This window comes from Macaca thibetana, chromosome 19 (assembly GCF_024542745.1).
Source record: "Macaca thibetana thibetana isolate TM-01 chromosome 19, ASM2454274v1, whole genome shotgun sequence".
Taxonomy (NCBI): Eukaryota; Metazoa; Chordata; class Mammalia; order Primates; family Cercopithecidae; genus Macaca; species Macaca thibetana.
The window spans coordinates 45,834,419-45,861,147 of record NC_065596.1 but is presented as its reverse complement, the minus strand read 5'-3'; the positions used below and the strand labels follow the sequence as shown (position 1 = coordinate 45,861,147).

Below are 26,729 nucleotides of genomic sequence, written 5' to 3'. Positions count from 1 at the left end.
GTGATCTTGGAAAGTGCTCCTGTCCTGGGAGGAGGCTCAGCACAGAGGTAGGAAGGACAGCAGAGCTGACAATCACAGCAGCCCTGACAAGAGCGTTCCTGGAGCCCAAGCTCTTCTCCACAGAGGACAAGCAGGCAGCAGAGACCATGGGGTCCCCTTCAGCCTGTCCACACAGAGCATGCATCCCCTGGCAGGGGCTCCTGCTCACAGGTGAGGGGAGGACTTCATGGGAGTGGGTAGGAGGAGGGCCAGAGAGACTGGCTGGGGTCTCCTTGGGGGAACGGGGCTCTGAGAGGGACAAAGGGCTTCTGTTGAAGCATGAATATGGGAGAGGACACCAGAGAGGGACAGGAAACCAGAACAGGAAAATCACATTGAACTGGAATTGGAAAGGGTCAAGAAAATCTCACGTGTTCTCTTTTCCTGGTTAATTGTCACTACTTGCTACATTTTGAAACATGGTAATAATAACTATATCAAATGACACTTCAAATAAAAACATAACCAGGGCATAAAACATTGTCCCTTGCCACCAACCTCAGACATTGGAAAATAAGCCCCAGGATGTGGAGGGCCTTGGGAACTCTCATGAGCTCATCCACTGGAGCCTGCAGCCTGTCCCAGGCACTGGGGTGCAATCCAGATCACACAAGTCCCTGCCCTCACAGAGCTCACACTCTCATGGGGAGGAAGACAGACAGGCAAAGAGATTAGGATGTGAAGTCAGGTGTTGACAAGATCCCTAAAGGGAATAGAGCAGGGAAAGGTCAGACAGGGAACACCCAGGGCCTCTAGAGAAGGTGTCAGGGGAGGGGTCTCCCAAGGATGCCCTGATGTGAGCAGGTCCTGCAGTGTGGAGAGAGCCATGCAGATCCCTGGGGAAGAGGATTCCAAACAGGGAAATGTGAAGGTCAGAGATGCTGAAGGAATGGGGTCATGGTGCTTACATTGACCCAGTAGGACACACACACACACACACGCGCACACACACACTCTTCAAGATGGGGGTGGGTGAGGAAACCTGCCTGCTCAGGATCCAGGGCCCCATCTTTCCACCCAATATTGACTGATGCTCTCTTCCCCTCCTAGCCTCACTTCTAACCTTCTGGAACCTGCCCACCAGTGCCCAGACTAACATTGAAGTTGTGCCGTTCAATGTTGCAGAGGGGAAGGAGGTCATTCTGCTAGTCAGTAATGTGTCCCGCAATCTTTATGGCTACAACTGGTACAAAGGGGAAAGGGTGCACGCCAACTATCGAATTATAGGATATGTAATAAACAAAGGGGAAAATGCCCCAGGGCCTGCACACAGTGGTCGAGAGACAATACACCGCAACGGATCCCTGCTGATCCAGAACGTCAGCCTCAGTGACCCAGGAATCTATACCCTACACGTTATAAGCGAAGACCTTGTGACTGAAGAAGTAACCAGGCAATTCTACGTATTCTGTGAGTGATTCCTCCACGACATCTGGGTGCTGGGGGTCAGTTCTACTTCATACACACGGGATTGTCAGGCCTGGGTTGTGCCCGTGTCCCCATCTACACTTTATCCTGTGTCGGGGTTTGGGCATTTAGTGAAGGACACATACGGGGGAGACAAACTTCAACAGATCAGAATCCCTTTCCTGCATCCAGACCCTGCAGATACTTGCTGCAAAGGAAGGACAGTCTGATGGGGGTCGGGGGACTCAGCAGGAGGGGATCAGTCCCAACCAAGATTCTGTGCTCTCCCCCTGAAAAAGACCCTGGAGAACCGGGTCAGAGCCTGGCCTGAGGGGTCCCCTGGAATCCTCACAGAGAAGCTCAGCCCTGGAAGCACAAGTCCCAGATCCCTGTCCCAGGGCTCTTGACTCCAGGTGACCCTAAGGAACCTGTGCCAGGGCTGGGTTGTGGCCTCCTGGGTTGAACTGACTGAGAGCAAGGATTTGAGCTGTTTGAGGATCATGGCTCACGGAGCTGGTCACCAGCCTGGTCAACCCCAGGGCCTCATCTGGGCAAGGACAGAGCCTCATCCTTCACCTGAGACTCAGCCTGGAAAGGACAGATGAACAGGATTACTAGGACCTCAGCCCCCTGGATGAGGAACTTAAGAGAGGTCCTAGGGGAGTCAGTGTCCTCAGGGGGAGAAAGGGAAGAAGAAAGATTCTGCTTTAAGTTCCTTGTACACCAGGAATCAGGTCCAAATAACCCACTCCTGGGGGCAAACAATCAGAGATGCTGCTTATTTGGGCAGCTCTTCTACGCAGGGCTCTCGTCCAGGTAATCGTGATTATTTCAAGGTGAATTCACAGACAACAAGGCAAGCCAGAGACCATTTACGCTTTATCTCATTTTGTTAAAGGAAACTGAGGCAGAAGGAAATACAGCCACTGAGGCAGGCTCTCACAGACTGGACAGACACATCAGAATCCCCAGGTCTGTGTCTGTAGCTACAGAGCTTCCTTCCTAGGCATCCATGCCAGAAGTGGGAGATTCCGGTCTGGAGAGTGAGGAACAAATGGAGGATTAGTTTTTACTTAGAACTGAATCTCCTGCCTCAACTATCAGAGTCAGTGCTGGGAATGTCCAGGCCTCTCCCTTAGATTTACACTCCTACCCGCCCTGGACCTGAAATCCTGTGCTTCCTGATGTGTTGGTGTCACTTCCACAGGAGGATAAAGGAAAGGACTTTGCTTTCTTTCCCCACTCACACCCTGCCCAAGCCAGGGCCCAACGTGAGACACAGTAGTTCTCTCATGAAGGAGGCAGGGAATGAATGGAGGAATGCATGATCCATAATCTCTTCAGAGACTGGAACCTGATGCAGGATCCTAGGAGGCTCTGGCACCTGTTCCCTGTCCCTCCAAGGGGCTGAGGCCCATGTTCCACCCCTTTTATCCCCTGCCCCTAAAGCCATCCCAGTGGGAGACTGAGACAGGAGGGTGTCTTGAGCCTAGGAGTTCAAGACCAGCCTGGGCAACATAGCAAGATCCCTGGCTCTTAAAAAACAAAGAAGCAACCCAGGTGTTGATTCTTATGACTGTGTAAATGCTTGGTCATGGGACGGGGATGAGCAACTCCTCTCTTCGCTCTCTACACTGACTCACCAGGGGGCCAGAGGCAGGACAGGTGTGCAGTCCCCAAAGCCCATAGGTTCATTCCACCCATTTTACTACCAACTCCATCCTCGTCTTGCTGCGGGGCTTAGGTGCTCCAGTCATTCCCGGGACCTCCTCCAGGTGCAGCGGGCCAGGTGTGTGCTGTCTGATGGGTTTGCTCCCCATTCCACATACACCTGTGTCCTCATGATGACACTATCATCATAAGGTGGGGTCCCTTGGAATGGGAACTGCACCAGCCCCGTCTCACTTAGACTCTGTCTAGTTTGGATGAATTTGATCAAACTCTAGTTGTGTTTCCTTAGGTTGAGAGAAAAGGAAGAAAGTATTTCTCATGCCTGTGTTGGGCTTTCCTCCGTTTTGCTGACTCTGCACAGGAGAACTGGGGACAGGGAGCTTTTTGTAACTTTCCTAATATAACATACATCTCTTCTCCTAATTTGCCTTCATTTTTCTTTTTCTTTTTTTTTTTTTTTTGAGACGGAGTCTCACGCTGTTGCCCAGGCTGGAGTGCAGTGGCGCGATCTCGGCTCACTGCAAGCTCCGCCTCCCGGGTTCCCGCCATTCTCCTGCCTCAGCCTCCTGAGTAGCTGGGACTACAGGCGCCCGCCACCGCGCCCGGCTAATTTTTTGTATTTTTAGTAGAGACGGGGTTTCACTGTGGTCTCGATCTCCTGACCTTGTGATCCGCCCGCCTCGGCCTCCCAAAGTGCTGGGATTACAGGCTTGAGCCACCGCGCCCGGCCTTGCCTTCATTTTTCTTGTTATGTCATTGAGAATCCTCAGATTTTCAGCCAGCCCCTGCTTGCCTCACTCACCCTTTATCTTCTTTTGGACTCTGCTGTGCTTTCCTGGCGGTCACTAGCTCTTGTCAGTCACCATCAAACACCCGGGCACTATCAAACACCTGCCCCACCTGGAGGCCCTGCAGTCTGAGTACTAAACTCACCTCTAGACTTTTTCCTGGTTTCCTCTGCTATGTCTCCTCAAACACCCATTGTTATCATCACCCGTCTCTGGGATACCCTTGAAAAAAAAGGCTCAGAGAAACACGCCATGGCTGGGTGGTATAGGAGTGTTCAGCTGGAAGGAACTCAGCTCCTGCACATTCCAGGTGAGGACCCCAAAAGGCCAGGTAGGCAGTCATCAGGAAAGGACCAGGAGAGGCACCAGGGGCTGTGACTCATGGTCCTGGGTATGTCCATGACCCAAAGCTGCTGCACAATTTACACTTGAGGAAGTCTGTGCTTCTCTAAGACAAATCAGGCAGCCTCACAGTCTCTGAGCTCTCAGATCATTGTGCACCTGTCTTGTGATACACACACCTGCCATGGGCTTTTAAGGACTTGAGTGGGCTTAGAGGTGGGAGATGCGAACTCTGATTGAAAGATACCTATAGGGAAACCAAGGGTGCCACACAAGGCAATCTTCTCTCTGTTATCTGCACAGCGGAGCCACCAAAGCCCTCCATCTCCAGCAACACCTTCAATCCGGTGGAGAACAAGGATATTGTGGCTTTAACCTGTCAACCTGAAACTCAGGACACAACCTACCTGTGGTGGGTAAACAATCAGAGCCTCCAGGTCAGTCCCAGGCGGCTGCTCTCCGTTGACAACAGGACCCTCGTTCTACTGAGCATCACAACGAATGACAAAGGACCCTATGAATGTGAAATACAGAACCCAGTGGGTGCCAGGCGCAGTGACCCAGTCACCCTGAATGTCCGCCGTGAGTATCTTCTGTTCCTCTGTGGCCCAGGCTGCCAGCCCAAATCCACGCAGCCAGAGGCCAGGCCTCTCAGTCCCTCTCGGGTCCAAGTACACAGACCCTCACTTCTAGTCACCCAGGCTGGCCATGACTTCCAGCCCCAAGCAAGCCTGGGCAGACCCAGCCTTGACCAAGAGTATGAGAGGAGGGGCTGCTCCTGCCCTGGGAGGCTCAGGGTCCACAGCCTGTGATGGGAGAAACAAGCGAATGTCTCAGGCTCTGCCTCAGTGAACACAGTCGGGGTTTGGTTGGGACTTCAGTACTGTGATTTGGGTAAGGGGGATACCACGGCCCTTCCACAGACCAGGAGCTTCCGCTTCCCTCTAAGGACATCACTTATGGCTTTATTCTCTTTGCTCCAGGAGGCTCGGACACCCCTGCCATTTCTACCCCAGACATATCTTACCAGTTAGGAGCAAACCTCAGGCTCTTCATCCCACCCACACAGTATTTTTGGCTGAGTGATGGAAAGCTTCTGCAACACATGCAAGAGCTCTTTATCCCCAAAGCACTGCAAAGAATAGTGTATCCTATACCTGCCATGCCCACAGATTGGCCACTGGCCACAATAGGACCACAGCCAAGATGATCACAGTCTGTGGTACATCGACCCCTGGACCATTGGCATCGTATTTTGAGGTGGGATCTCTCTGGTGTTAAGGAAGAGCTGAAGAAAATTTTCTTTTCCAGCCTGTGTCCCAAGGGCACAAGCAGATCCCAAATTCTCCCCTCTGAACCCTCTCACTGTGTCTCTGCAGACCCTCTTCCCTGTGCTTCAGTAATTTCTCATGGCTGATTACGGATCCAGCCTGGAATGTGGGGAGGGGGCTCCCTCAGCCCCAAAGCCCCATGTAGTGGAAGGAGCTTCACAGAGGGGAAAGCAGGAAGGGTCCTTAAGGGTTCTCTCGGCCATCAATACGTCCCTTTTTGTCACCAATTTGCGTTCTTTTGCCTAATTCATGATCTACAAGGAACAAGGAGGCTTTGAAACAGGCTCACACTTTTTCCCCAGATGAGAGGAGGAAGCCCCCTTGGATGAGGGAGGAGCAGCTCAGACTCTGCTCCCTGCTCTGCTCTTGGCTCACCTGGTGACTGGCCCTGCCCTGACTCCACCTGGGGTGGGACCTGGGTGTGTGGAGAAGGTGCTTGGGTGACCTGTCCTGAATCTGGCTAAATTGAGCTGCCAATAAAAGGCAGAGCCTCTCCTGGGTTAGGCTTCAGGGAACTGGGAGGAGAGGGAGCCCCGGGGCAGACTCTTGAGCTATGGCCTGGCTCTGAAGTCACTGGCTTTATGAGGCTGTGGACACAGCATAGAGCACAGCTAGTGATGAACATTTGGAGAAATAGGGAGATTTAGCCACTGGGGCTCTGCATGGGAGAAAGGGGCAGGGCCACAAGATGTGTATTTATAGCGAGGGCAAGAGTACCAGCCACTATATATTCATAAAGGTGAAACCCTCATAACCTGAAATTTACCATATTAGCCATTTTACATGTACGGTTTAGGGCTGGGCGCAGGGGCTCACGCATGTAATTCCAGCACTTTGAGAGGTTGAGGTGGGTGGCTCGCTTGTGCTGAGGAGTTCAATACCAGCCTGCACAACATGGTGAAACCCTGTCTTCACAAAAAATTAGCAAAACATGGTGGCACATGACCTGTGGTTCCAACTACTTGGTAGGCTGAGGCGGGAGGACCACTTCAGCCCAGAATGTTGAGGCTGCAGTGAGCCTTGATTGTGCCACTGAATTCCAGCCTCAGTAACAGAGCGAGACCCTGTCTCCAAAAAGTATGGTTTAGTGATACCAATTATATTTATACTGCTGTGCAACCATCACCGCTATCCGTTTCCAGAACTTTTTCAACTTACCATACTAAACCTCTGCACTCAATAAACAATAACTCTCCACTCCTTCTAACCCTAGTCCCTGGTAGCCATTATTCTACTTTCTGTCTTCCTGTAATTGACTATTTTATTAATAAGTACCTCACATCAATAGACTTATACAAAATTTGTCCTTTTGTGTCTGGCCACATTTCACTTAGCATAGTGTCTTCAAGGTTCATTCACGTTGTAGTATGTATCAGAATTTGAGTCTCATGACTGTGTAAATGCTTGGCATTTTATTTTATTTTAATACTTGTTAAGATTGAATGAGTTTCCATTGTGTGAATATATTTCATTTTGCCTCTTGACTTATCATTCAGTGTACTTTTGGGCTGTTTCCACATTTTGGCTATTGTGAGTAATGCTGCTATCAACGTGGGTGTATGAATATCTTTTCAAATCCCTACTTTCAGTTATTTTGGGCATATGACCAGCAGTGGAATTGCTGCATCAAATGGTAATGCTTTGCTTAATTTTTTTGAGAAACGGCTTTGCCATTTTCCACTGTGCCTGCACCATTTCACACTCCCATCAGCAATGCACAAGAGTCCCAATTTTCCTACCTCCTCAAAACACATGTTTTGTGTTTTCTTTTCTTTCTTTTTTTATTAAATCCTAATGTGTGTGTGGTGGTGTGTCATTGTGGTTTTGATTTGCATATCTCTAAGTATTAGTGATGTTGAGGATCTTTGTGTGGGCTTATTGGCCATTTGTATATCTTACTTGGAGAAATCTCTGTTTTAGTCCTTTTCCCATTTTTAAATTGGGTTTTTGGAATTTTGTTGTTGAGTTATATTAGTTCTTTATATATTCTGAGAATTAATCCCTTATCAGATATGTGATTTGCAAGATTTTTCTCCCATTCCATGGGTTGCCTTTTCACTTTCTCAATAACGTCCTTTGATATAGAAAAGATCTTACTTTTTATGAAGTCAAATTTATCTATTTTTTTTTTGTTGCCTGTGCTTTGGGTGTCATAGCCAAGAAATCATTGTGAAATCCAATGTCATGAAATTTTCCCCCTATGTTTTCTTCTAAGAGTTTTACAGGTTTAGCTCTTACATTTAGGTCTTTGATTCATTTTGGGTTAAGTTTTGTATATGGTGTTAGGTAAAGATTCAACTCATTCTTGTTCATGGATATCCAGCTTTCCCAATATCATTTGTTGAAAAGACAACTCTTTCCCTATTGAATGACCTTGGTACTCTTGTCAAAAATAATTTGACCATATATGCAAGCATTTGTTTCTGGGCTCTCCATTCTATTCCATTCATTTCTATGTCTTCCTTTATGCCAGTACCACACTGTGTTGATTACTGTGGCTTTGTAGCAAATGCTGAAATCAGGAAGTGTGAGTCTTCCAGCTTCATTCTTTCCTATTGTTTGACTATTTAGAGTACTGATATTCCATATGAATTTTAGGATACATTTTTCTATTTCTGCAAAAAATGCCACTGGGATTCTGGTAGGGATTGCATTAATATTGTCATCTTAATGATATTAGATCTTCCACTATGAAAATGGAATTTCTTTCCATTTATTAATATATTCTTTAATTTCTTTTGGCAACGTTTTATCATTTTCAGCTTACAAGTTTTTCACCTCCTTGGTTAAGTTTGTTCCTAAGAACTTTATTCTTTTTGATGGTAATGTGAATCAATTCTTTTCTTAATTTCTTTTCAGATTGTTCATTGTAAGTACATAGGAATACAACTGTTTTTTGGCTGGACGCGATGGCTTACACCTGTAATCCCAGCACTTTGGGAGGCTGAGGTCGTCAGATCATTTAGGGTCAGACGTTCGAGACCAGCCTGACCAACATGGTGAAACCCCGTCTCTATTAAAAATACAAAACAAAACAAACAAACAAAATTAGCCAGATGTGGTGGCACATGCCTGTAATTTCAACTACTTGGGAGGCTGAGGCAGGAGAATCATTTGAACTGGGGAGGCAGAGGTTGCAGTGAGCCGAGATCGTGCCACTGCACTTCAGCTTGGGCGTTAAAATGAGACTCTGTCTCAAAAACAAAACAAAACAAAAAAAAAGACAGAGGAAAAAAAGAAAAAAGAAATACGGCTGATTTCAACTGATTTTTGCTTGTTGATTTAGTACCTGCAGTTATACTGAATCTGTTTATTAGTTCTAAAATTTTGTTTTAATCTTTAGGGTTTTCCACACGCAAGTTCCTGTCATCTACAAACAGAGTTCATTTTACTTCTCTCTGATTTGGATGTCATTTCTTTCTTCTTGCCTACTTTCTCTTACTAGAACTTCCAATACTACATGGAATAGAAGTGGCAAAAGTAGGCATTCTTGTCTTGTTTTTTGTCTTAGAGGGAAAGCTTTCAGTTTTTCTTCCTGGAGTATGATGTTAGTGTTGGGCTTTTCAGATATTGGCTTTATTATGTTGAGGTTGTTTCCTTCTTTTTACAATCTCAGTGTGTTTATTATGATAGAATGTTGAACTTTGTCAAATTCTTTTATTGGTTCAGTCTCCCTAGTAGTTATTAGTCTATTCAGATTTTCTGTTTCTTCATGGTTCCATTTAGAAGGTTTTATGTTTCTAGGAATTTATTTTATCCAGGTTCTCTAACTTGTTGGCACATAATTATTCATAATACTCATAACACTTACTATTTCTGTAAAATTGGTAGTAATCACTTTCATTTCTGATTTGAGTAATTTCTATCTTCTCATTTTTTTTTCTTAGTTGATCTAATTAAAGGTTGTGAATTTTGTTGAACTTTTTTGAAGAACCACCTTTTGGTTTCATTGCTCTTCTCTACTGTTTTTCTAGTCCACTCGAAACTTTATTATTTCCTTCATTAGCTATCTTTGGGTTTCATTTGTTTTTCTCATATATCCTTACGTTGTGAAGTCAAGTTGTTGATTTGAGATCTTTCTTCTTTTTAAATGTAAGTATTTATAGTTATACATTTCTTGCACAAGATTCTTAACTTCTATGAGCCTTAGATTCCACAATTGAAAATTGCAATAAGGTGCCTGCTTCACAGTACTGTTTTGAAGATTTAATGTAATGATCAATGAAACATTCAGCAAAGTGCCACATGCAGAAGAAATGTTTCATAAATGTTAGCTACTGTTAAAGCTACCATTATTATTAGCCTTGAAGTCAGGTAGTCTTAGAGTCAAATCCTAGATCCACCTGTCACTAGCTGTATGACATTGGGTAAGTTTTTTCACCACTCTAAGCCACCTCTGTTTTCTACCTGACACTGTTATTTTACAGCTCAAATGAGATACATGTAAATAATTTAACATAGGGACTGACACATAGGAAGTACCCCTCAACAGTAGCTAATATTAGCGATTATTAATCATCGGTCTGAGTTGACTGATGACTGATGAGAAATTAAGCCCAAATTATTGCAACAGAAATAAAGAAGAAACAGAGGCAGAAGGTATTATATATACATTATATATATATTCACATATATACACACATATATACGTATACATATACATGGGAGAAAGAGGCATTTACACAAAAAATCCACTTGGATATGGTTACTGATTGATATGGGAGAGGGAAAAGAACAGAGTTAAATATGAAGTCTCAAGCCTGGTATGTGAGTTTTCATTCAGTGAGATGCAGCCAAGATGGGATTAGACACACAATATAATTTTGAGAGAAAAACACCTGTGAGGGAAAGTGGGTTGGGAGGGGGAGGAACCTGGGAGAGTCCTCAGATCATGATGCAGATGTGATTCCTGTGGAGGAGAAAGAGAAAAAAAAGAAAGTTTTAGATTGCAGTGCAGTTCTAAGAGAGTTTGTGCAAGACTGTTGGGAATTCCTCAAGCCCATCGCCTTTCAGAGCAAAACAGAGTCTTACAGAACTTGACTTGCTTTCACACACCTGCTGGGAGCCTGTGGGAAGCGAGGTCTCTGTGCAAAGGAGGTGGTGAATTCAGAATGCACTAACTGCCACAACTGAGACACGAAGAAAAAAAATGCAACCATGAAAAAGTGGGAAGTTTTAATGACATACAAGATTAGCAGTCAGTCTTTCTCAAATTTCAAAGCCTTCAAAAATATCTGAGTGTAAAAAGGTCAGGATAGAATAGAAAGAAGACAGGTCGTCAACCTGGAAACCTGGTGAGATGAAAAACCTGCAAGAATTTAGTTGGCAAATCATCTCCCAGCAACCTTCCCACAGAAATAATGTATTCCTTGAAGGAACAAATAGAAACGACTTCATGCTGAGAGTTGGTCCCTGGGGTACCCCACTGTAAAATAAGATCACCTTCATTCCTTCTCTTTCTTTCCATGACAGATGAATCAGTACCAGGAAGTTCTCCTGACCTCTCAGCTGGGACCGCTGTCAGCATCATGATTGGAGTACTGGCTGGGATGGCTCTGATATAGCAGACCTGGTGTAGTTTCTGCATTTCAGGAAGAGTGGCAGATATTATGACCTCTCTTCTTATCCTATTTCCTGCAGGACTGACTGCCGTGCTTGGGAGAGGGAAAGGACTTCTTCACCTGTATCTGGGACTAGATCTCCTCCTCCTCCCATTACACTCCTGCTTCTCAGCACTCATTCCTGCAGGTCTCTTTTTCCCTGGTCTTCATTCTTCCTGTACTCCACTGTATCTTGGACATGACTACTTCCAGCCTCTGCTCATTTGTTTCCCCAGTTCAATACACTGTGAAAGCTTCTTGGTCCTTTTTAAAACATCTTTCACTTGTGCTTTTCTCTCCACCTCAACAACTGCTTGAAGTCCTGCTTGACTTCTTGTCTCCAGTCTTTGAATGCTTCCTAGCATATGACTGCTTCATTACCTTCCTAAAATCTCCTACTCAAGAACCTGCAGGGGCCTACTATCTCCTATTAGATAAGTTCACTTTTCTTCTCTTCACGAATCCTTTTTACTTCCTTTACCACTACTCCCGAGTATAATTTCTCCATCCTAATTAGATCTGTCTTCCTATACATCCCTGCCCCTCTGCCCCATATACACATAGAATTCTTAGTTCCAATGTTATGCCTAAAAATGAGGTAACCTTCCTCCACCACCTGCACTGTGGAGTTACCCACACCCTTCGTCACAAGCAACCTCTGACCTTGTGGAGGACAAAGACTGTAGCATGAATATGTGAACCTGAGAGGAAACAACCTAAGTGTGGCTGAGAATCTTTTCCTGATAACCAATTCATGCGTTTATGAAAGATGCAGAATTGAAGAAGACAAGGTCCTTACTCCTGGGAATATAAAGCCTAAGACAGAAGATAAGACAAATGGCCAGGTGCATTGGCTCACAACCGTCATTCCAGTGCTTTGGGAAGCTGAGGTGGGAGGATTCTCTGAGCCCAGGAGTTCAAGGCTACGGTGAGCTGTGATTGTGCCTCTGCACTCCAACCTGGGCAACAGAGCAAGACCCTGTCTCCAGAAAATAAGATATGAAAAAGAACTGTAATACCAAAATAGAAAAAGATAAATTCCATGAGAAGAAAGAGAAATCTAATGGGAAATATGGCTACACACTGAAATCACTAGGAAAGAACAACTGATTCCCAGGCTCCACTCATACATTTTGATTTAATGGTCTAGAGTGGGACCAAGGCATTGTTATTTAAGCTTTCCCACATGCTACTAATGTGCAGACAGGATGCAGAAACCCTGCTCTTATAGGGAGAACTTGGGCTTAAATCAATGGTTTGTAGCTGGGGTTATATATCAAAATTACCTCTGGCTTTTTCAACATACATAAGCTTATACATTGTTGGTCATGTCTGTTAATGGGCGATGCCCTGAACTCAGTAATCCAGTTGAGAAACAGAAGCGAAATGGAAATTCACCTTATTTGATTTGTTAAATTATATGGAAAACACTGTCAAATGACGTGATGCCAAACCTTCTGTAAGTTATATTTGCGGGTATGTTATTGATGTGAATGTTTCAAAAATTACATGAGATTTCTAGAAATCTAATATGTTATCGGTCATAGTATTACATGCCACAGAACTAACCAAATTTGCTTGCGAGTGGTGTCGTTATCATCAAATCTATCAAATCTGAAGTCCCATCAGATTTTTAACCATTGCCATCTTAAGTCTTTGCCATTCACAGACAGTTGTTTTGACTCTTCTCTAAAAGCATTTGGAAATGGTTACAGTCCAAAACTGCTTCTTTTCCGAGGATATGTATGGATAAGACTCTGACAAGTTGTCTTGAATCCGGGCTTCTGATAACTGTAGAATCATACCGTTGGGCTAAGAATTCCCAAAACTTTAATGAAGAGTCGTCTTCATGAAACTGCCAACCAAGGTCAAGCAGAACAAAAAATTAATTTCATGGGACTAAATGAACTCATGAGGGTAATGTTTTTATGAATTTTTAGTTGAAGTTTTGATGATTCTTTAAATGTTTTGTTTTCCGGATTTGAAGAAACATCTTTCTTTTAAGCTATCTATGTAGCTTACAGAAATTTGGTAAAATACAACTTGTGAACAAAAATTGAAACATTAATTTTTCTCCCTACGTTTTCCATCCAGAATCAGGCAACTGTTCATGGCTGTTCACATTGTTATGAGAATAGTTGTTTTCATAAGTTCGCTAAGAATCTGCTCTGTTTATAACAGGATACATTTTAAAAATACTGGTTATATTACCAAGACTTTGGCTGGGATGCCATATTTGGAAATATACGTAGAATGAACCCATAGGTACTGAGATGCTGCAGGCAAAGTCTGAAGTCAGCCTTGGTTTGGCTTCCTAGTGCTGAGAGGTTTTTAAAAGTTTGATCTGAGATTCCTTATCAAACCTTCCAGCAAAGCAACCTTAAAACGATCCTATGTAGTCAATCGCTATTCTTGCTGTACTTCCTATATAAAGAATCAGACCATGTTTGATGAGGCTCTACCTATTTTGTAAACAGGTTAGTCTTACTCTGATTAACTTTGGTAGAAACAGGGAGAGATGGAGAAAAGTTATGTTCAGAAGAAAAACTGTAATACAACTGTTATTGAATTGTAGCCCTGTATTTTGTTTTCAAGTTTTTATTATCTACTTGTAGACCGGACTGCCTGTTCCTTCAATGTCGTTTTCTCCTGTGGAGCCACTAATTATAAGACCTGCTCTCATCCTGAAGACTTATAAGCTGGAGGTGGACAACTCAATGTAAATTTCAAGGGAAAACCCTCATGCCTGAGATGTGAGCCGCTCAGAGCTCACCAAAATGTTCAACACCATAACTAGAGACACTCAAATTGCCAACCAGGACGAGAAGTTGATGACTTCATGCTGTGGACAGTTTTTCCCAAGATGTCGGAACAAGACTTCCCATCGTGATGAGGCTCTTATCCCACTCAATTTTTCCCTGCTTATGCCTGCCTCTTTAATTTGGCAAGATAATGCTGTAACTACAATTTCACCATCAGTGCCTTGTGTAGGTAATTTGACAGAGTGTTGGATCTGTCATGTCATGTCAAACCCAAATCTTTACATGACCTAACGGATCCTTTATTCCACCCAGTGGCTAACTTTAACAGCATCCCTAATACAACTGTTTGTTCAAATGTACGGTGGTCCCTTTTAGAGTTAGACCTCTAGACTCACCTGTTCTCACTCACTATTTTAATGTAACCCAGCCATGGGATGCTAGATAATAGAATTGCTCCCTATTAGCTGAACAGTGAGGAGTTTGTGCAGTTGCTGACACTTCTTGTTGCACATGGATAAATACAGCAGGTACTATAGATACTCAGTTGCAAAAATTAACAAACATGCTGCTTGGTTAAAATGGGTAGGCTCCTCATGTGGCTCATTCTTTAATCTATTCTATTTTATTTGGTTTGGCTCATGGGGTCTCTACCTATGGATCATACTCCAAACTCTTGGTGTTATCCTCCTGATTGTCACAATATTAGTTACCCTGGTGTGCTGTATTCTCTAAAACCTTTACATGTTTGTAGGCAGTCATTAGTCAAATGTCAAATATTCTCTCTTTGACTGGAATGACAAAAACTCAAATAAATGTGTAATTAGGAGGACATCATAACCTATGAATGATGGAAGTCCAAAATGAGGGTAACTGACAGTAGTGTTAATGCCTTATTTAGTCAAACTCTCATCTAGGTGAGAGCCTAGTGACTCCGGAATGGAGCCTGTCATTCTAAAGGCCACATACTCACACTGAAACATTGAGGAAGCAGGTAGATCTCAGAACAGACAAAGTTTTCCTAAAAACAGGACAGTCCAGGCTATGTCAGCACAGTAAGAAAGTCCTTTCTGCTTTAACTCTTAGAAAAAAGTAATATGAAGTATTTTGAAATTAACCAATCAGTTTATTTAAATGAGTTTATTTATATTCTTCTGTTCCTGGATTCCCATTTTACAAAACCCACTGTTCCACTATTGTATTGCCCAGTGGAAGCTATCACTATATTTTGCAGAATGGAAACTGCCCTGACTCATGAATCACAAATAAAAGCCAATTGGATCTATAATTGATTGTGTTGTAATTTTGTCTTCTGATGCATGTTCACAGCCAGGGACAGCCAGTGGGATCTCTCTGGCTGCATCATTCTCACCCTGACCCTTCCGCCTCCCTCTTTCACTTACAAGGACCCTTCTGACTACACTGAGCCCACCCAGATTATCCAGAATAACCTCCCATCTCAAGACCCTTAACTTCATCTCACCTGCAAAGTCTTTTTTTTTTTTTTTTTTTGCCAAATAAAGTAGCATGCACAGGTTCCAGCGATTAGGATGTGGATATTTTCAGGAGGCCATTATTCTGCCCAACACAGGTACCTTTTGTAAACTCTACCCACAACAAAAAAAATTGCTTTGCAGGCCGGGCGCGGTGGCTCAAGCCTGTAATCCCAGCACTTTGGGAGGCCGAGACGGGTGGATCACGAGGTCAGGAGATCGAGACCATCCTGGCTAACACGGTGAAACCCCGTCTCTACTGAAAATACGAAAAACTAGCCGGGCGAGGTGGCGGGCGCCTGTAGTCCCAGCTACTCGGGAGGCTGAGGCAGGAGAATGGCGGGAACCCGGGAGGCGGAGCTTGCAGTGAGCTGCGATCCGGTCACTGCACTGCAGCCTGGGCGACAGAGCGAGACTCAGTCTCAAAAAAAAAAAAAAAAAAAAAAAAAACAACAAAAAAAAATTGCTTTGCCTTTCTTCTGTATCTCACTTTTCTGTCTGAATCACAAAGAGGTGAAACACGCCAGCTCTGCTATGAACTGGCTGGATGACCTTGGACTTCACTTCACCCCCTTCAGCCTCTTCTCATCTGCAGCACAAGGGTCACTCTTACTGCATCAGAAAATGACAGTGAATGGATACATTAATATGTGGAAGGCATTAGACACACAGCCTAGTACCTGATGAGCCCTTAGTAAACTTTTCTTTCAGTCTTTTCCTTTTGGCATCCCACATTCTCTCACCCTCACCCATCTTCTCCTTCACCTCCTTTCTCTTCAGTGACTTACTCAATCTAACCTATTTAGCAAAGAAGCCACACAATCCCTTCTCTCACGACTCTGCTGGAATGTTCTGGTCATGCAGTCTGCTATCCACTTAAGGCAGTGGATATTATTTTTATTTTTATGCAGAGGTCTGTTTAAAACAAGAAGTTCTTTTTTTTTTTTTTTTTTTTTGAGACGGGGTCTCGCTCTGTCATACAGGCTGGAGTGCAGTGGCGAGATCTCCACTCACTGCAAGCTCCGCCTCCCGGGTTCACACCATTCTCCTGGCTCAGCCTCCGGAGTAGCTGGGACTACAAGCGCCCGACACCATGCCCGGCTAATTTTTAGTAGAGACGGGGTTTCACCATGTTAGCCAGGATAATCTCGATCTCCTGAGCTCGTGATCTGCCCGCCTCGGCCTTCCAAAGCGCTGGGATTACAGGCGAGAGCCACCGCACTGGGCCAACAAGAAGTCCTTTTTATGTTCACATAAAATATATACATGCTTTGCCTTAATCTACACATACTAGTCCCACTTCTGCCCTGTTAATTCATACATACACTTCCTTATGTCACTCTTCTTTGGTCTTTCTCTTTATAATTTATGAATAAGGATAGTACAGAGGCAAAAAACACTGACCCAGACCATAAGAGGGGATTTCTTCATTAAGATGAATGCTTTCCTTTAAAAAGATGAATGCTTTCCATTGGCAACATAAATGCTAGTCACAAGGCACCCCTAAAGCCCATTTCTAGACTTGACTTTCAGCAAAATCATTTGATCCTAGGACAAATTCCTAGACTACTAGGAGACAATATTTGTGACAGAAGCCACACCCACTCTGGCTGTTCCTGCTGTTGGGTAAAGGTATTTTTCACAGAATGTTGTGCGTCATGAATATTGCTCAAGATTCCAAATCCAGAAACATATAAAGAGGGCGAGTCCCTGGAATGATCACAAAGGGGAGAAGATTTCAAATCCAGAAACAGTCATAAAACACACCCAGAGTGTGTGGCCTTTGAGCAATGACAGTCCCACTGGCCTCTTTCCATGCCTGTTGGCTTCTGAGTTCCTTCTCAGCACTGCCCCCCAATCCTTCCACTGTGGAGTTTAAGCCCCCTTAACCATCTTCATCTCCAGCTACCTGCGGGGACCCTGACTGGAAGGCACTCTGAATGCTCCGGGTGGCACCTTCGCCTATTTCCATAATTCTAATAGCTCACACTGATGCAGCACTCACTATGCACCAGGCACTATCTTAAGGGGTTTTCAGGTAGCTACAGTCCTCATAAAAAATCCTGAGTGTCAGCATCCCCATTTTTACAGACATAAAAAAACTGAGGCAGAGAAGTGAAGTCATGTGATGAGTGTCATCCAACTCCATAATTTAACCTCATCCTCCACTTCATTTGTGCAGAGGACACCCTAGGGCTTCCAAGGTCTCCTGAATGACATTCACCTTCCAGAATAATTTTTGGATTATTTTAGGATTTGATCTACTTTCAGGATTTGATGAACAGCCAGCATTTTGTTTTCGGTCTCACTCTTCACTTATGCACCTGTTTCCTAACACCACACTCACAACTGCACAGCCCTGCATTAAAGATAGCTTTTATGAACCTCCAGTCTCTTCTGGGAAAACACAGGGCGGGCCTGGCTGCCAGTCAAATTACTCACAAAAAGTAACTTTTACTGAATTGTCATCTAGTCACACAGCCAGTCACTGGCCATAAAAAGGGTGCACTAGGGACAGAGGGTGCACTAGGGACATAAAAAGGTGCACTAGGGAGAAGGAAATAGGAGGAGGGTGAGTCCCTGGAATGGTCACAAAGGGGAGAAGATTCCAAAACCTAGAAACAGTCATAAAACATACCCAGAGTGGATGGCTTTGAGCAATGACAGCCTCACCTCTCTCTTTTCATGCTTGGTGGCCTCTGACTTTCCTCTCAGCTGCCCGTCCTGGCCTTGCTTTCTTAGACCAATACTAATGTCCTGGGAACTGGGGCCAGACCAGAGCACACAGTAGTGAGGGTAGGGGAGCTGAAAAGTGGGAAGAGTATCTCACTCATGGAGATCTGACTCACCCATGCACACATCACCTGGGCAGAGAATGGATTAGTGAGGTGCTGTGCAGGACTCATGGTTTAAGGGATTGTACTAAGGAGTTGCATTTCTTTGATCCTGCCTGACTGAGAGCAAACAGGTAGGTTCAGAAGGCATCACAGCTTTTTCCTACGAAGGCATGGGTGTTATTTGAAACCATTGTGCTTCCCTTCTCCCTCTCTTGGGTTACATTTTTCTATCCACTTGTTTACTGAGTTGTGTTCCAGGAAAAACAAATCTCTGTTGAATTTTTTAAAGTCCCAAACATTCAGTTCAGTTCAGTTCAAGGTTGTCTCTCATCTTAGTGATGGCCAGGCACAAGACTTTTTAAAAGGCCCTGCAGAAAATTTTGATAAAAGCCTTTGCATCACCCATAACACCTTTGGGATCACTGAGCAACAAAAATGATGAAGAAGAAATCTGTTATGTGCTGGAGACCTTTATGTTTGCACCTCATCTAATGCTCACAACGACCCTTTAAGTAGGTACTATTATCCCTCTATCCCAAGACATCATTAACTAGTATTTTATCTCAGGATTGGTGAAAGGTGGAATCAGAATTCAGACTCACATATTTCTGAATCTAAAGCTTATATTTCAGTCCACACCACTGTACCTCCCAGAATTCAAAGAAACAAAGGATGACGGCTTCTAACAGAAATAACCATACCAGCTTCAGTGAAGAGACAGGGACTGAAATGAGCTTTAAGATGAAGAACAATTTAGGAGGCGAGCAGGCAGGTAGGCATTTTATATGAAGGAGTCAAATAATTGGAAAGTGTTTAGACATGAGAAAGTCAAATGTGGGTCAAGTCCTTCCATGTAGATCAAGGAAGTAGATAGGGGTCGTGTTATGGGGGCTTTGAATGAGAACTTAAGAAATTGGAATTTCATCCTATAGATGATAGGAGTCACTGGAAAGCTTTGAGAAGGTAAGTAACATCACAAACAATATTTCCAGGAAGATTACTCTGACAGTATTGGGCAAGATGACTTAGGGAAGTGGTCTTCAACTCTGGGGACTCAGGATTATCTGGAAGTTTTTCCACTTTCTTTTTTATAACTTTCATTTTGAAATAATCTTACACTTCCAAAAATGTTCCAAAAATAGTCAGAGTTCCCATATTCTTTTCATTCAACTTTCCCTAGTATTAACTTTATAGATAACCAGAGTATAATCATCAATATTAGTAAAATGATCACTGACATCTTACAACGAATGAATCTGCAGACCCTATTCAAATCCTCTCTGTCTTCCCACTAATGTCCTTTTTCTGGATCAGGATCCATACAAGAACACACACTGCATCTCATTGTTCTGTCCTTTCAGTCTCCTTCAGTCTGGGACAGTTCCTCAGAATTACTTTTGCCTTCATGACCTTAACATTTTAAAAGAGTATTGGCGAGTTTTTTTGTGGAATGACCCTCAGTTTGAGCTTACCTAATATTTTCTCATGATTAAACTCAGGTTATCCACTTTGGGCAAAAATGCCACAGAGGCAATGCTGCACCTTCTACATCTGTCATATTAAGATGCCCAGAATTTCTTTATCTTTGATTATTGGGAATGTTAACTTTGAGTACTGGGCTAAAGTTCCTTCACTGTAAAATGACTATTTTCCTTGGAAACATTTTTAAATGACCAAATCCCAAGCCACACCATGGGGCAATCAAATTAGACTCTCTTTGAGGAAGGCACAGGCATTGGTATGTTTTAAATTCCCACACGTGGCTCTAACCAGTAGCCACAGTTGAAAACCAACAACTTATTCAGTGAAAATTAGAAACCTAGAAATCAGCTAGGAAACCGTTCCTCAGGCCCCTCTTTTAAAAAATAACATCAAGTTCCAGGCACAAGTAATTGTATCTGGACTTCAGTAATTATATCTGAACCCACGGTAGGAGAATGGGAAGGTCAAAAATGATGGGTGAGTAGACTGCTGCTCAATAAAAAGAGAAGGCAGGACATCAAGTAGTGTCCAGCCCTCTTGTCCCATTGTTTCCTTAAACCTCAGAGAAATCTTTGCTGCAGTGAAACAACACACCATATAATTTTACTATCCTAAGCTTTATGTGAGTTCCTAATTGCCACTGACAGGGAGGGAATTATGAAGCATATGATAAAAATGTATGACTGCACATACAAATATGCACACTACCAGGTGTGATTGAATGAACATCACGGAATCCAGGTCAGAGGTACACAACCTCTCCTAAACAACCTTGTCCTCCCCATCTGGTCTTTTGTCCTTCATCTCTTCTGAAGTAAGAGAGGAAAGACTCTGGTGTAAATTTCACGAAGTAGGAAAGTGAACACAATTTCTATCACCAGGCTTTTTAAGCAAGAGGATACTGTGCTCAACTTCCTTAGAGTTATTATCCTGAGGTTTTCATAAAGAAATACCAACAATCTCTCCCAATCTCTCCCTTGGAAGAATGTTTAGAAAAACTCTAAAACCCATTTTATCTCATTTCACACCAAAACAATCATCAACACAGAATAATTCTTTGACCAAATATGGGTGTCCAGGCACTATGCACCAGGCACTATCTTAAGGGGTTTTCAGGTAGCTACAGTCCTCATAAAAAATCCTGAGTGTCAGCATCCCCATTTTTACAGATATAAAAAACTGAGGCAGAGAAGTGAAGTCATGTGATGAGTGTCATCCAACTCCATAATTTAACCTCATCCTCCACTTCATTTGTGCAGAGGACATCCTAGGGCTTCCAAGGTCTCCTGAATGACATTCACCTTCCAGAATAATTTTTGGATTATTTTAGGATTTGATCTACTTTCAGGATTTGATGAACAGCCAGCAGTGTTGAAGTGTTCCCTTTTCACCGCATCCACAGCAACATCTATTATTTTTAAATTTTTTTATTATGGCCATTCTTTGGGAGTAAGGTGGCATTGCATCATGGTTTTGACTTGCATTTCCCTGGTTATTAGTAATGTTGAACATTTTTTTCCGTTGGCCATTTGTGTATCTTCTTTTGAGAATTGTCTATTTATGTCCTTAACCCACTTTTTGATGGGATAGTTTGTTTTCTTCCTTCTAATTTGTTTGAGATCCTTGTAGATTCTGGATATTAATCCTTTGTCAGATGTAAAGATCGTGAAGATTATCTCTCACTCTGTGGGGTTGTCTGTTTACTCTGCTAACTGTTCCTTTGGCTGTGCAAAGGCTGTTTAGTTAAATTAAGTCCCATGTATCTATCTTTGTTTTTGTTGCTTTTGCTTTTGGGTTCTTGGTCATAAAATGTTTGACTAAGCCAATGTCTAGAAGGGCTTTTCTGATGTTATCTTCAAGAATTTTTGTAGTGTCAGGTCTTAGATTTAAGTAATGATCCATCTTGAGTTGATTTTTGTATAAGGTGAGAGATGAGAGTCATTTCATTCTCCTACATGTGGCTTGCCAATTATCCCAGCACCATTTATTGAATAAGGTGTCTTTTCTTCACTTTATGTTTTTGCTTGCTTTGTCAAAGATCAGTTTGCTGTAAGTATTTGGGTTTATTTCTGGGTTCTCTATTCTGTCCATTGGTCTATGTGTCTACTTTTATACCAGTACAGTGCTGTTTTAGTGACTATGGCCTTATAGTATAGCTTGAAATCAGGTAATGTGATGCCACCAGATTTCTTCTTTTTGCTTAGTCTTGCTTTGGTTATGTGGGCTCTTTTTTGGTTCCATATGAATTTTCAGGTTGTTTTTTCTAGTTCTATGAAAAATGATGGTGGTATTTTGATGGTGATATGGTTTGGCTCTGTGTCCCCACCCAAATGTCAACCTGAATTGTACTCCCATAATTCCCACGTGCTCGTGGTAGTGAATAAGTCTCATGAGACCTGATGGTTTGATAAGGGGAAACCCGTTTCACTTGGCTCTCATTCTCTTTTTGCCTGCTGCCATCCACACAAGGTGTGACTTGCTTCTCCTTGACTTCTGCCATGATTCTGAGGCTTCCCCAGCCATGTGGAACTGAGTCCAGCTAAATCTCTCTTTTGTAAATTGTCAAGTCTCAGGTATGTTTTATTAGCAGCATGAAAACTGGCAAATACAGTAAATTGGTACCAGTAGAGTAGAGTAAGGCACTGCTGAAAAGATAGCTAAAAATGTGGAAGCGACTTTGGAACTGGGTGACAGATAGGGATTGGAACAGTTTGGAAGGCTCAGAAGAAGACAGGAAAATGTGGAAAAGTTTGGAACTTCCTAGAGACTTGTTGAATATCTTTGCCCAGAATGCTGATAGCAATATGGACAATAAAGTCCAGGCTGAGGTGGTGTCAGATGGAAATGAGGAACTTAATGTGAAATGGAGCAAATGTGACCCTTGTTATGCTTTAGCAAAGAGACTGGCAGCATTTTGCCCCTACCACAGAGATTTGTAGAACTTAGAACTTGAGAGAGATTATTTAAGGTGTCTGGTGAAAGAAATTTCTAATCAGCAAAGCATTCAAGAGGTGACTTGGATGCTATTAAAAGGCATTCAGTTTTATAAGGGAAGCAGAGCATGAAAGTTCAGAAAATTTGCAACCTGACAATGTGACAGAAAAGAAAATCCTGGCTGGGCACAGTGGCTCACGCCTGTAATCCCAGCACTTTGAGAGGCTGAAGCAGGTGGATCACGAGGTCAGGAGTTTGAGACCAGCCTGGCCAACACAGTGAAACCCCACCTCTACTAAAAATACAAAAATTAGCTGGGCCTGGTGGTGAGCACCTGTAGTCCCAGCTACTCAGGAGTCTGAGGCAGGAGAATCACTTGAACCTGGGAGGCAGAGGTTGTGGTAAGCTGAGATCATGTCACTGCACTGCAATCCAGCCTGGGCAACAGAGTGAGACTGTCTCAAAAAAAAAAAAAAAAAAAAGAAAAGAAAAGAAAAGAAAAGTAAAGAAAATCTCGTTTTCTGAAGAGAAATTCAAGCTGGCTGAAGAAATTTGAATAAGTAATGAGAAATCAAATGGTAATCCCCAAGACAATGGGGAAAATGTCTTCAGGGCATGTCAGAGGCCTTCATGGTAGCTCCTCCCATCACAGGCCTAGCCTAGGAGGAAACAGTGGTTTCATAGACTGGGCCCAGGGTCCCTGTGCTGTGTGCAGCTTAGGGACTTGGTGCCCTACATCCCAGCCGCTCCAGCCATGGCTGAAAGGGGCCAATGTAGAGCTCAGACTATGACTTCAAAGGGTGAAAACCTCAAGTCTTGGCGGCTTCCATGTGTGTTGAGCCTGCAAGAGCACAGAAGTCAAGAATCGAGGTTGGGAACCTCCATCTAGATTTCAGAGGATGTATCAAATGTATGCCTAGATGTCCAGGCAGAAGTTTGCTGCAGGGGTGAGGTTCTCATGGAGAACCTCTGCTAGGACTGTGCAGAAGGGAAATGTGGGGTCAGAGCCTGCACACAGAGTCCCTACCAGGGCACTGCTTAGTGGAGCTGTGAGAAGATAGCCATCATCCTCCAGACCCCAGAATGGTAGATCCACTGACAACTTACACTGTGTGTATGGAAAAGCTGCAGACACTCAACACCAGACCATGAAAGCAGCCAGGAGCGAGAATGTAGCCTGGAAAGCCACAGGGGCAGGGCTGCTCAAGACCATGGAAACCTGTCTTTTGCATCAGCATGACCTGGATGTGAGACATGGAGTCAAAGGAGATCATTTTGGAGCTTTAAGATTGGACTGCCCCACTGGATTTCGGACTTGCATGGGCCCTGTAACCCCTTTGTTTTGGCCAATTTATCCCATTTGGAATGACTGTGTTTACCCAATGCCTGTACCTCCACTGTATCTAGGAAGTAACTAATCTGCTTTTGATTTTACAGACTCATAGGTGGAAGAGACTTTTCTTGTCTCAGATGAGACTTTGGAATTTGGACTTTTGAGTTAATACTGAATGAGTTAAGACTCTGGGTGGCTGTTGAGAAGAAATGATTGGTTTTGAAATGTGAGGACATGAGATTTGGTAGGAGCCAGTGGTGGAATTATATGGTTTGGCTCTGTGTCCCCACCCAAATCTCATCTTGATTCATACTCCCATAATTCCCATGTGTTGTGGGAGGGACCCAGTGGGAGACAATTGAGTCACGGGGGCAGTTTCTTTCATACTGTTCTTGTGGTAGTGAATAAGTTTCATGATATCTGATGGTTTGATAAACGGAAATCTGTTTCTCTTAACTCTCATTATCTTTTTGCCTGCTGCCATCCCCATAAGATGTGACTTGTTTCTCCTTGACTCCTGCCATGATTCTGAGGCCTCCCCAGCCATGTGAAACTGTGAGTCCAATTAAACCTCTTTCCTTTTCTTTCTTTTAAAAAACTTATTCTTTACATTCTGGGATATACAAGCAGAACTTGAAGGTTTGTTACGTAGGTGTAAATGTGTCATGGTGGTTTGCTGCACCCTTCAACCCATCATCTACATTAGGTGTTTCTCCTAATGCTATCCCTCCCCTACCCCTCCACCCCCTGACAGGCTCTGGTGTGTGATGTTTGCCTCCCTGTGCCCATATGTTCTCATTGTTCAACTCCCACTTATGAGTGAAAACATGCAGTGTTTGGTTTTCTGTTCCTTTGTTGGTTTGCTGAGAATAATGGTTTCATTTCGTGTCCCTGCAAAGGGCATGAACTCATTTTTTATGGCTGTATAGTATTCCATGGTGTATATGTGCCACATTTTCTTTGTCCAGTCTATCACTGATGGGCATTTGGGTTGGTTCCAAGTCTTTGCTATTGTGAATAGTGCTGCAATAAACATACGTGTGCATGTGTCTTTATAGCAGAATGATTTATAATCCTTTGGGTATATACCCCATAATGGGATTGCTGGGTCAAATGGTATTTCTGGTTCTAGATCTGTGAGGAATCACCACACTGTCTTTGACAATGGTTGAACATTCCTGCCAACGGTGTAAAAGCATTCTTATTTCTCCACATCCTCTCCAGCATCTGTTGTTTCCTGACATTTTAATGATCACCTTTCTAACTGCCATGAGATAGTATCTCATTGTGGTTTTGATTTGCATTTCTTTAATGACCAGTGGTGGCTTAGCTCTATGTCTGTGCATATGTTTGTTGGCCGCATAAATGTGTTCTTCTTTTGAGAAGTGTCTGGTCGTATCCTTCACCCACTTTTTGATGAAGTTGCTTACTTTTTTCTTGTAAATTTGTTTAAGTTATCTGTAGATTCTGGATATTAGCCCTTTGACAGATGGATAAATTGTAAAAATTTTCTCCCATTCTGTAGGCTGCCTGTTTATTTTGCTGATAGTTTCTTTTGCTGTGCAGAAGCTCTTTAGTTTAATTAGGTCCTATTTGTCAATTCTGGCTTTTGTTGCCATTGCTTTTGGTGTTTTAGTCATGAAGTCTTTGCCCATGCCTATGTCCTGAATGATATTGCCTGGGTTTTTTTCTAGGGGTTTTATGATTTTAGGTCTTATGTTTAAGTCTTGAATCCATCTTGAGTTAATTTTTGTATAAAGTGTAAAGAAGGGATCCAGTTTCGATTTTCTGCATATGTCAAAGATCAGATGGTTGTAGATGTGTGGTGTTATTTCTGAGGCCTCTGTTATGTTCCATTGGTCTACATACCTGTTTTGGTACCAGTACCATGCTCTTTTGGTTACTGTAGCCTTGTAGTATAGTTTGAAGTCGGGCAGCATGATGTCTCCAGCTTTGTTCTTTTTGCTTAGGATTGTCTTGGCTATGTGGGATCTTTTTTGTTTCCATATGAAATTTAAAGTAGTTTTTCTAAGTATCTTTTTAGTTATCTAAGGACTTGCTTTATGAATCTGGGTGCTCCTGTATTGGGTGCATATATATTTAGGAAGTGCATATCATTGAAGAAAGTCAATGGTAGCTTGATGGGAATAACATTGAATCTACACATTACTTTGGGCAGTATGGCCATTTTCACAATATTGATTCTCCCTATCCATGAACACGGGAGGGTTTTCCATTTGTTTGTGTCCTCTCTTATTTCCTTGAGCAGCGGATTGTAGTTCTCCTTAAAGAGGTGCTTCACATCCCTTGTAAGTTGCATTCCTAGGTATTTTATTCTCTCTGTAGCAATTGTGAATGGGTATTCACTTATGATTTGGCTCTGTTTGTCTATTATTGGTGTATAGAAATGCTTGTGATTTTTGCACATTGATTTTGTATCCTGAGACTTTGCTGAAGTTGCTTATCAGCTTAAGGAGTTTTGGGGCTGAGATGATGGGATTTTCTAATGTGTAATCATGTCATCTGCAAACAGAGACAATTTGACTGCCTCTCTTCTTATATAAATACCTTTTTTTTCCTTTCTCTTGCCTGATTCCCCTGACCAGAACTTCCAATACTATGTTGAATAGAAGTGACAAGAGAGGGCACCTTTTTCTTCTGACGGTTTTCAAAGGGAATGTTTCCAACTTTTGACCATTCATTATGATACTGG

At 43.1% G+C, this 26,729-nt stretch overlaps 3 protein-coding genes across 20 annotated transcripts in view; 2 read left to right on the top strand and 1 right to left on the bottom strand.

Moving 5' to 3' along the window:
- BCKDHA (branched chain keto acid dehydrogenase E1 subunit alpha) overlaps positions 1-26,729 on the bottom strand; it is a 446,963-nt gene that overhangs the window by 163,885 nt on the left and 256,349 nt on the right. The gene's annotated exons all lie outside the window — the stretch shown is intronic.
- Positions 1-26,729, top strand: part of DMAC2 (distal membrane arm assembly component 2) — a 188,174-nt gene that overhangs the window by 19,401 nt on the left and 142,044 nt on the right. The window lies entirely within an intron of this gene.
- CEACAM7 (CEA cell adhesion molecule 7) lies at positions 42-15,225 on the top strand. 2 transcript variants are annotated; one of them, XM_050768536.1, is made up of 5 exons: positions 42-210; positions 1,090-1,449; positions 4,551-4,829; positions 11,051-11,178; positions 13,794-15,225. In XM_050768536.1, exons 1-4 carry the CDS (start codon positions 147-149, stop codon positions 11,140-11,142), a joined length of 795 nt encoding a protein of 264 aa, XP_050624493.1. In that variant the 5' UTR covers positions 42-146; the 3' UTR covers positions 11,143-11,178; positions 13,794-15,225. The 2 variants fall into 2 exon arrangements, with proteins under 2 accessions (XP_050624493.1, XP_050624492.1); XM_050768535.1 differs by having other exon boundaries at positions 13,774-15,225.

Excerpts from the sequence above, each read along its gene's own strand:
- CEACAM7 (XM_050768536.1), top strand. The coding sequence starts at position 147 with ATGGGGTCCCCTTCAGCCTGTCCACACAGAGCATGCATCCCCTGGCAG. Across the intron at positions 211-1,089 it reads GCAGGGGCTCCTGCTCACAG|CCTCACTTCTAACCTTCTGG; the intron begins GTGAGGGGAGGA and ends TTCCCCTCCTAG. Across the intron at positions 4,830-11,050 it reads AGTCACCCTGAATGTCCGCC|ATGAATCAGTACCAGGAAGT; the intron begins GTGAGTATCTTC and ends TTTCCATGACAG.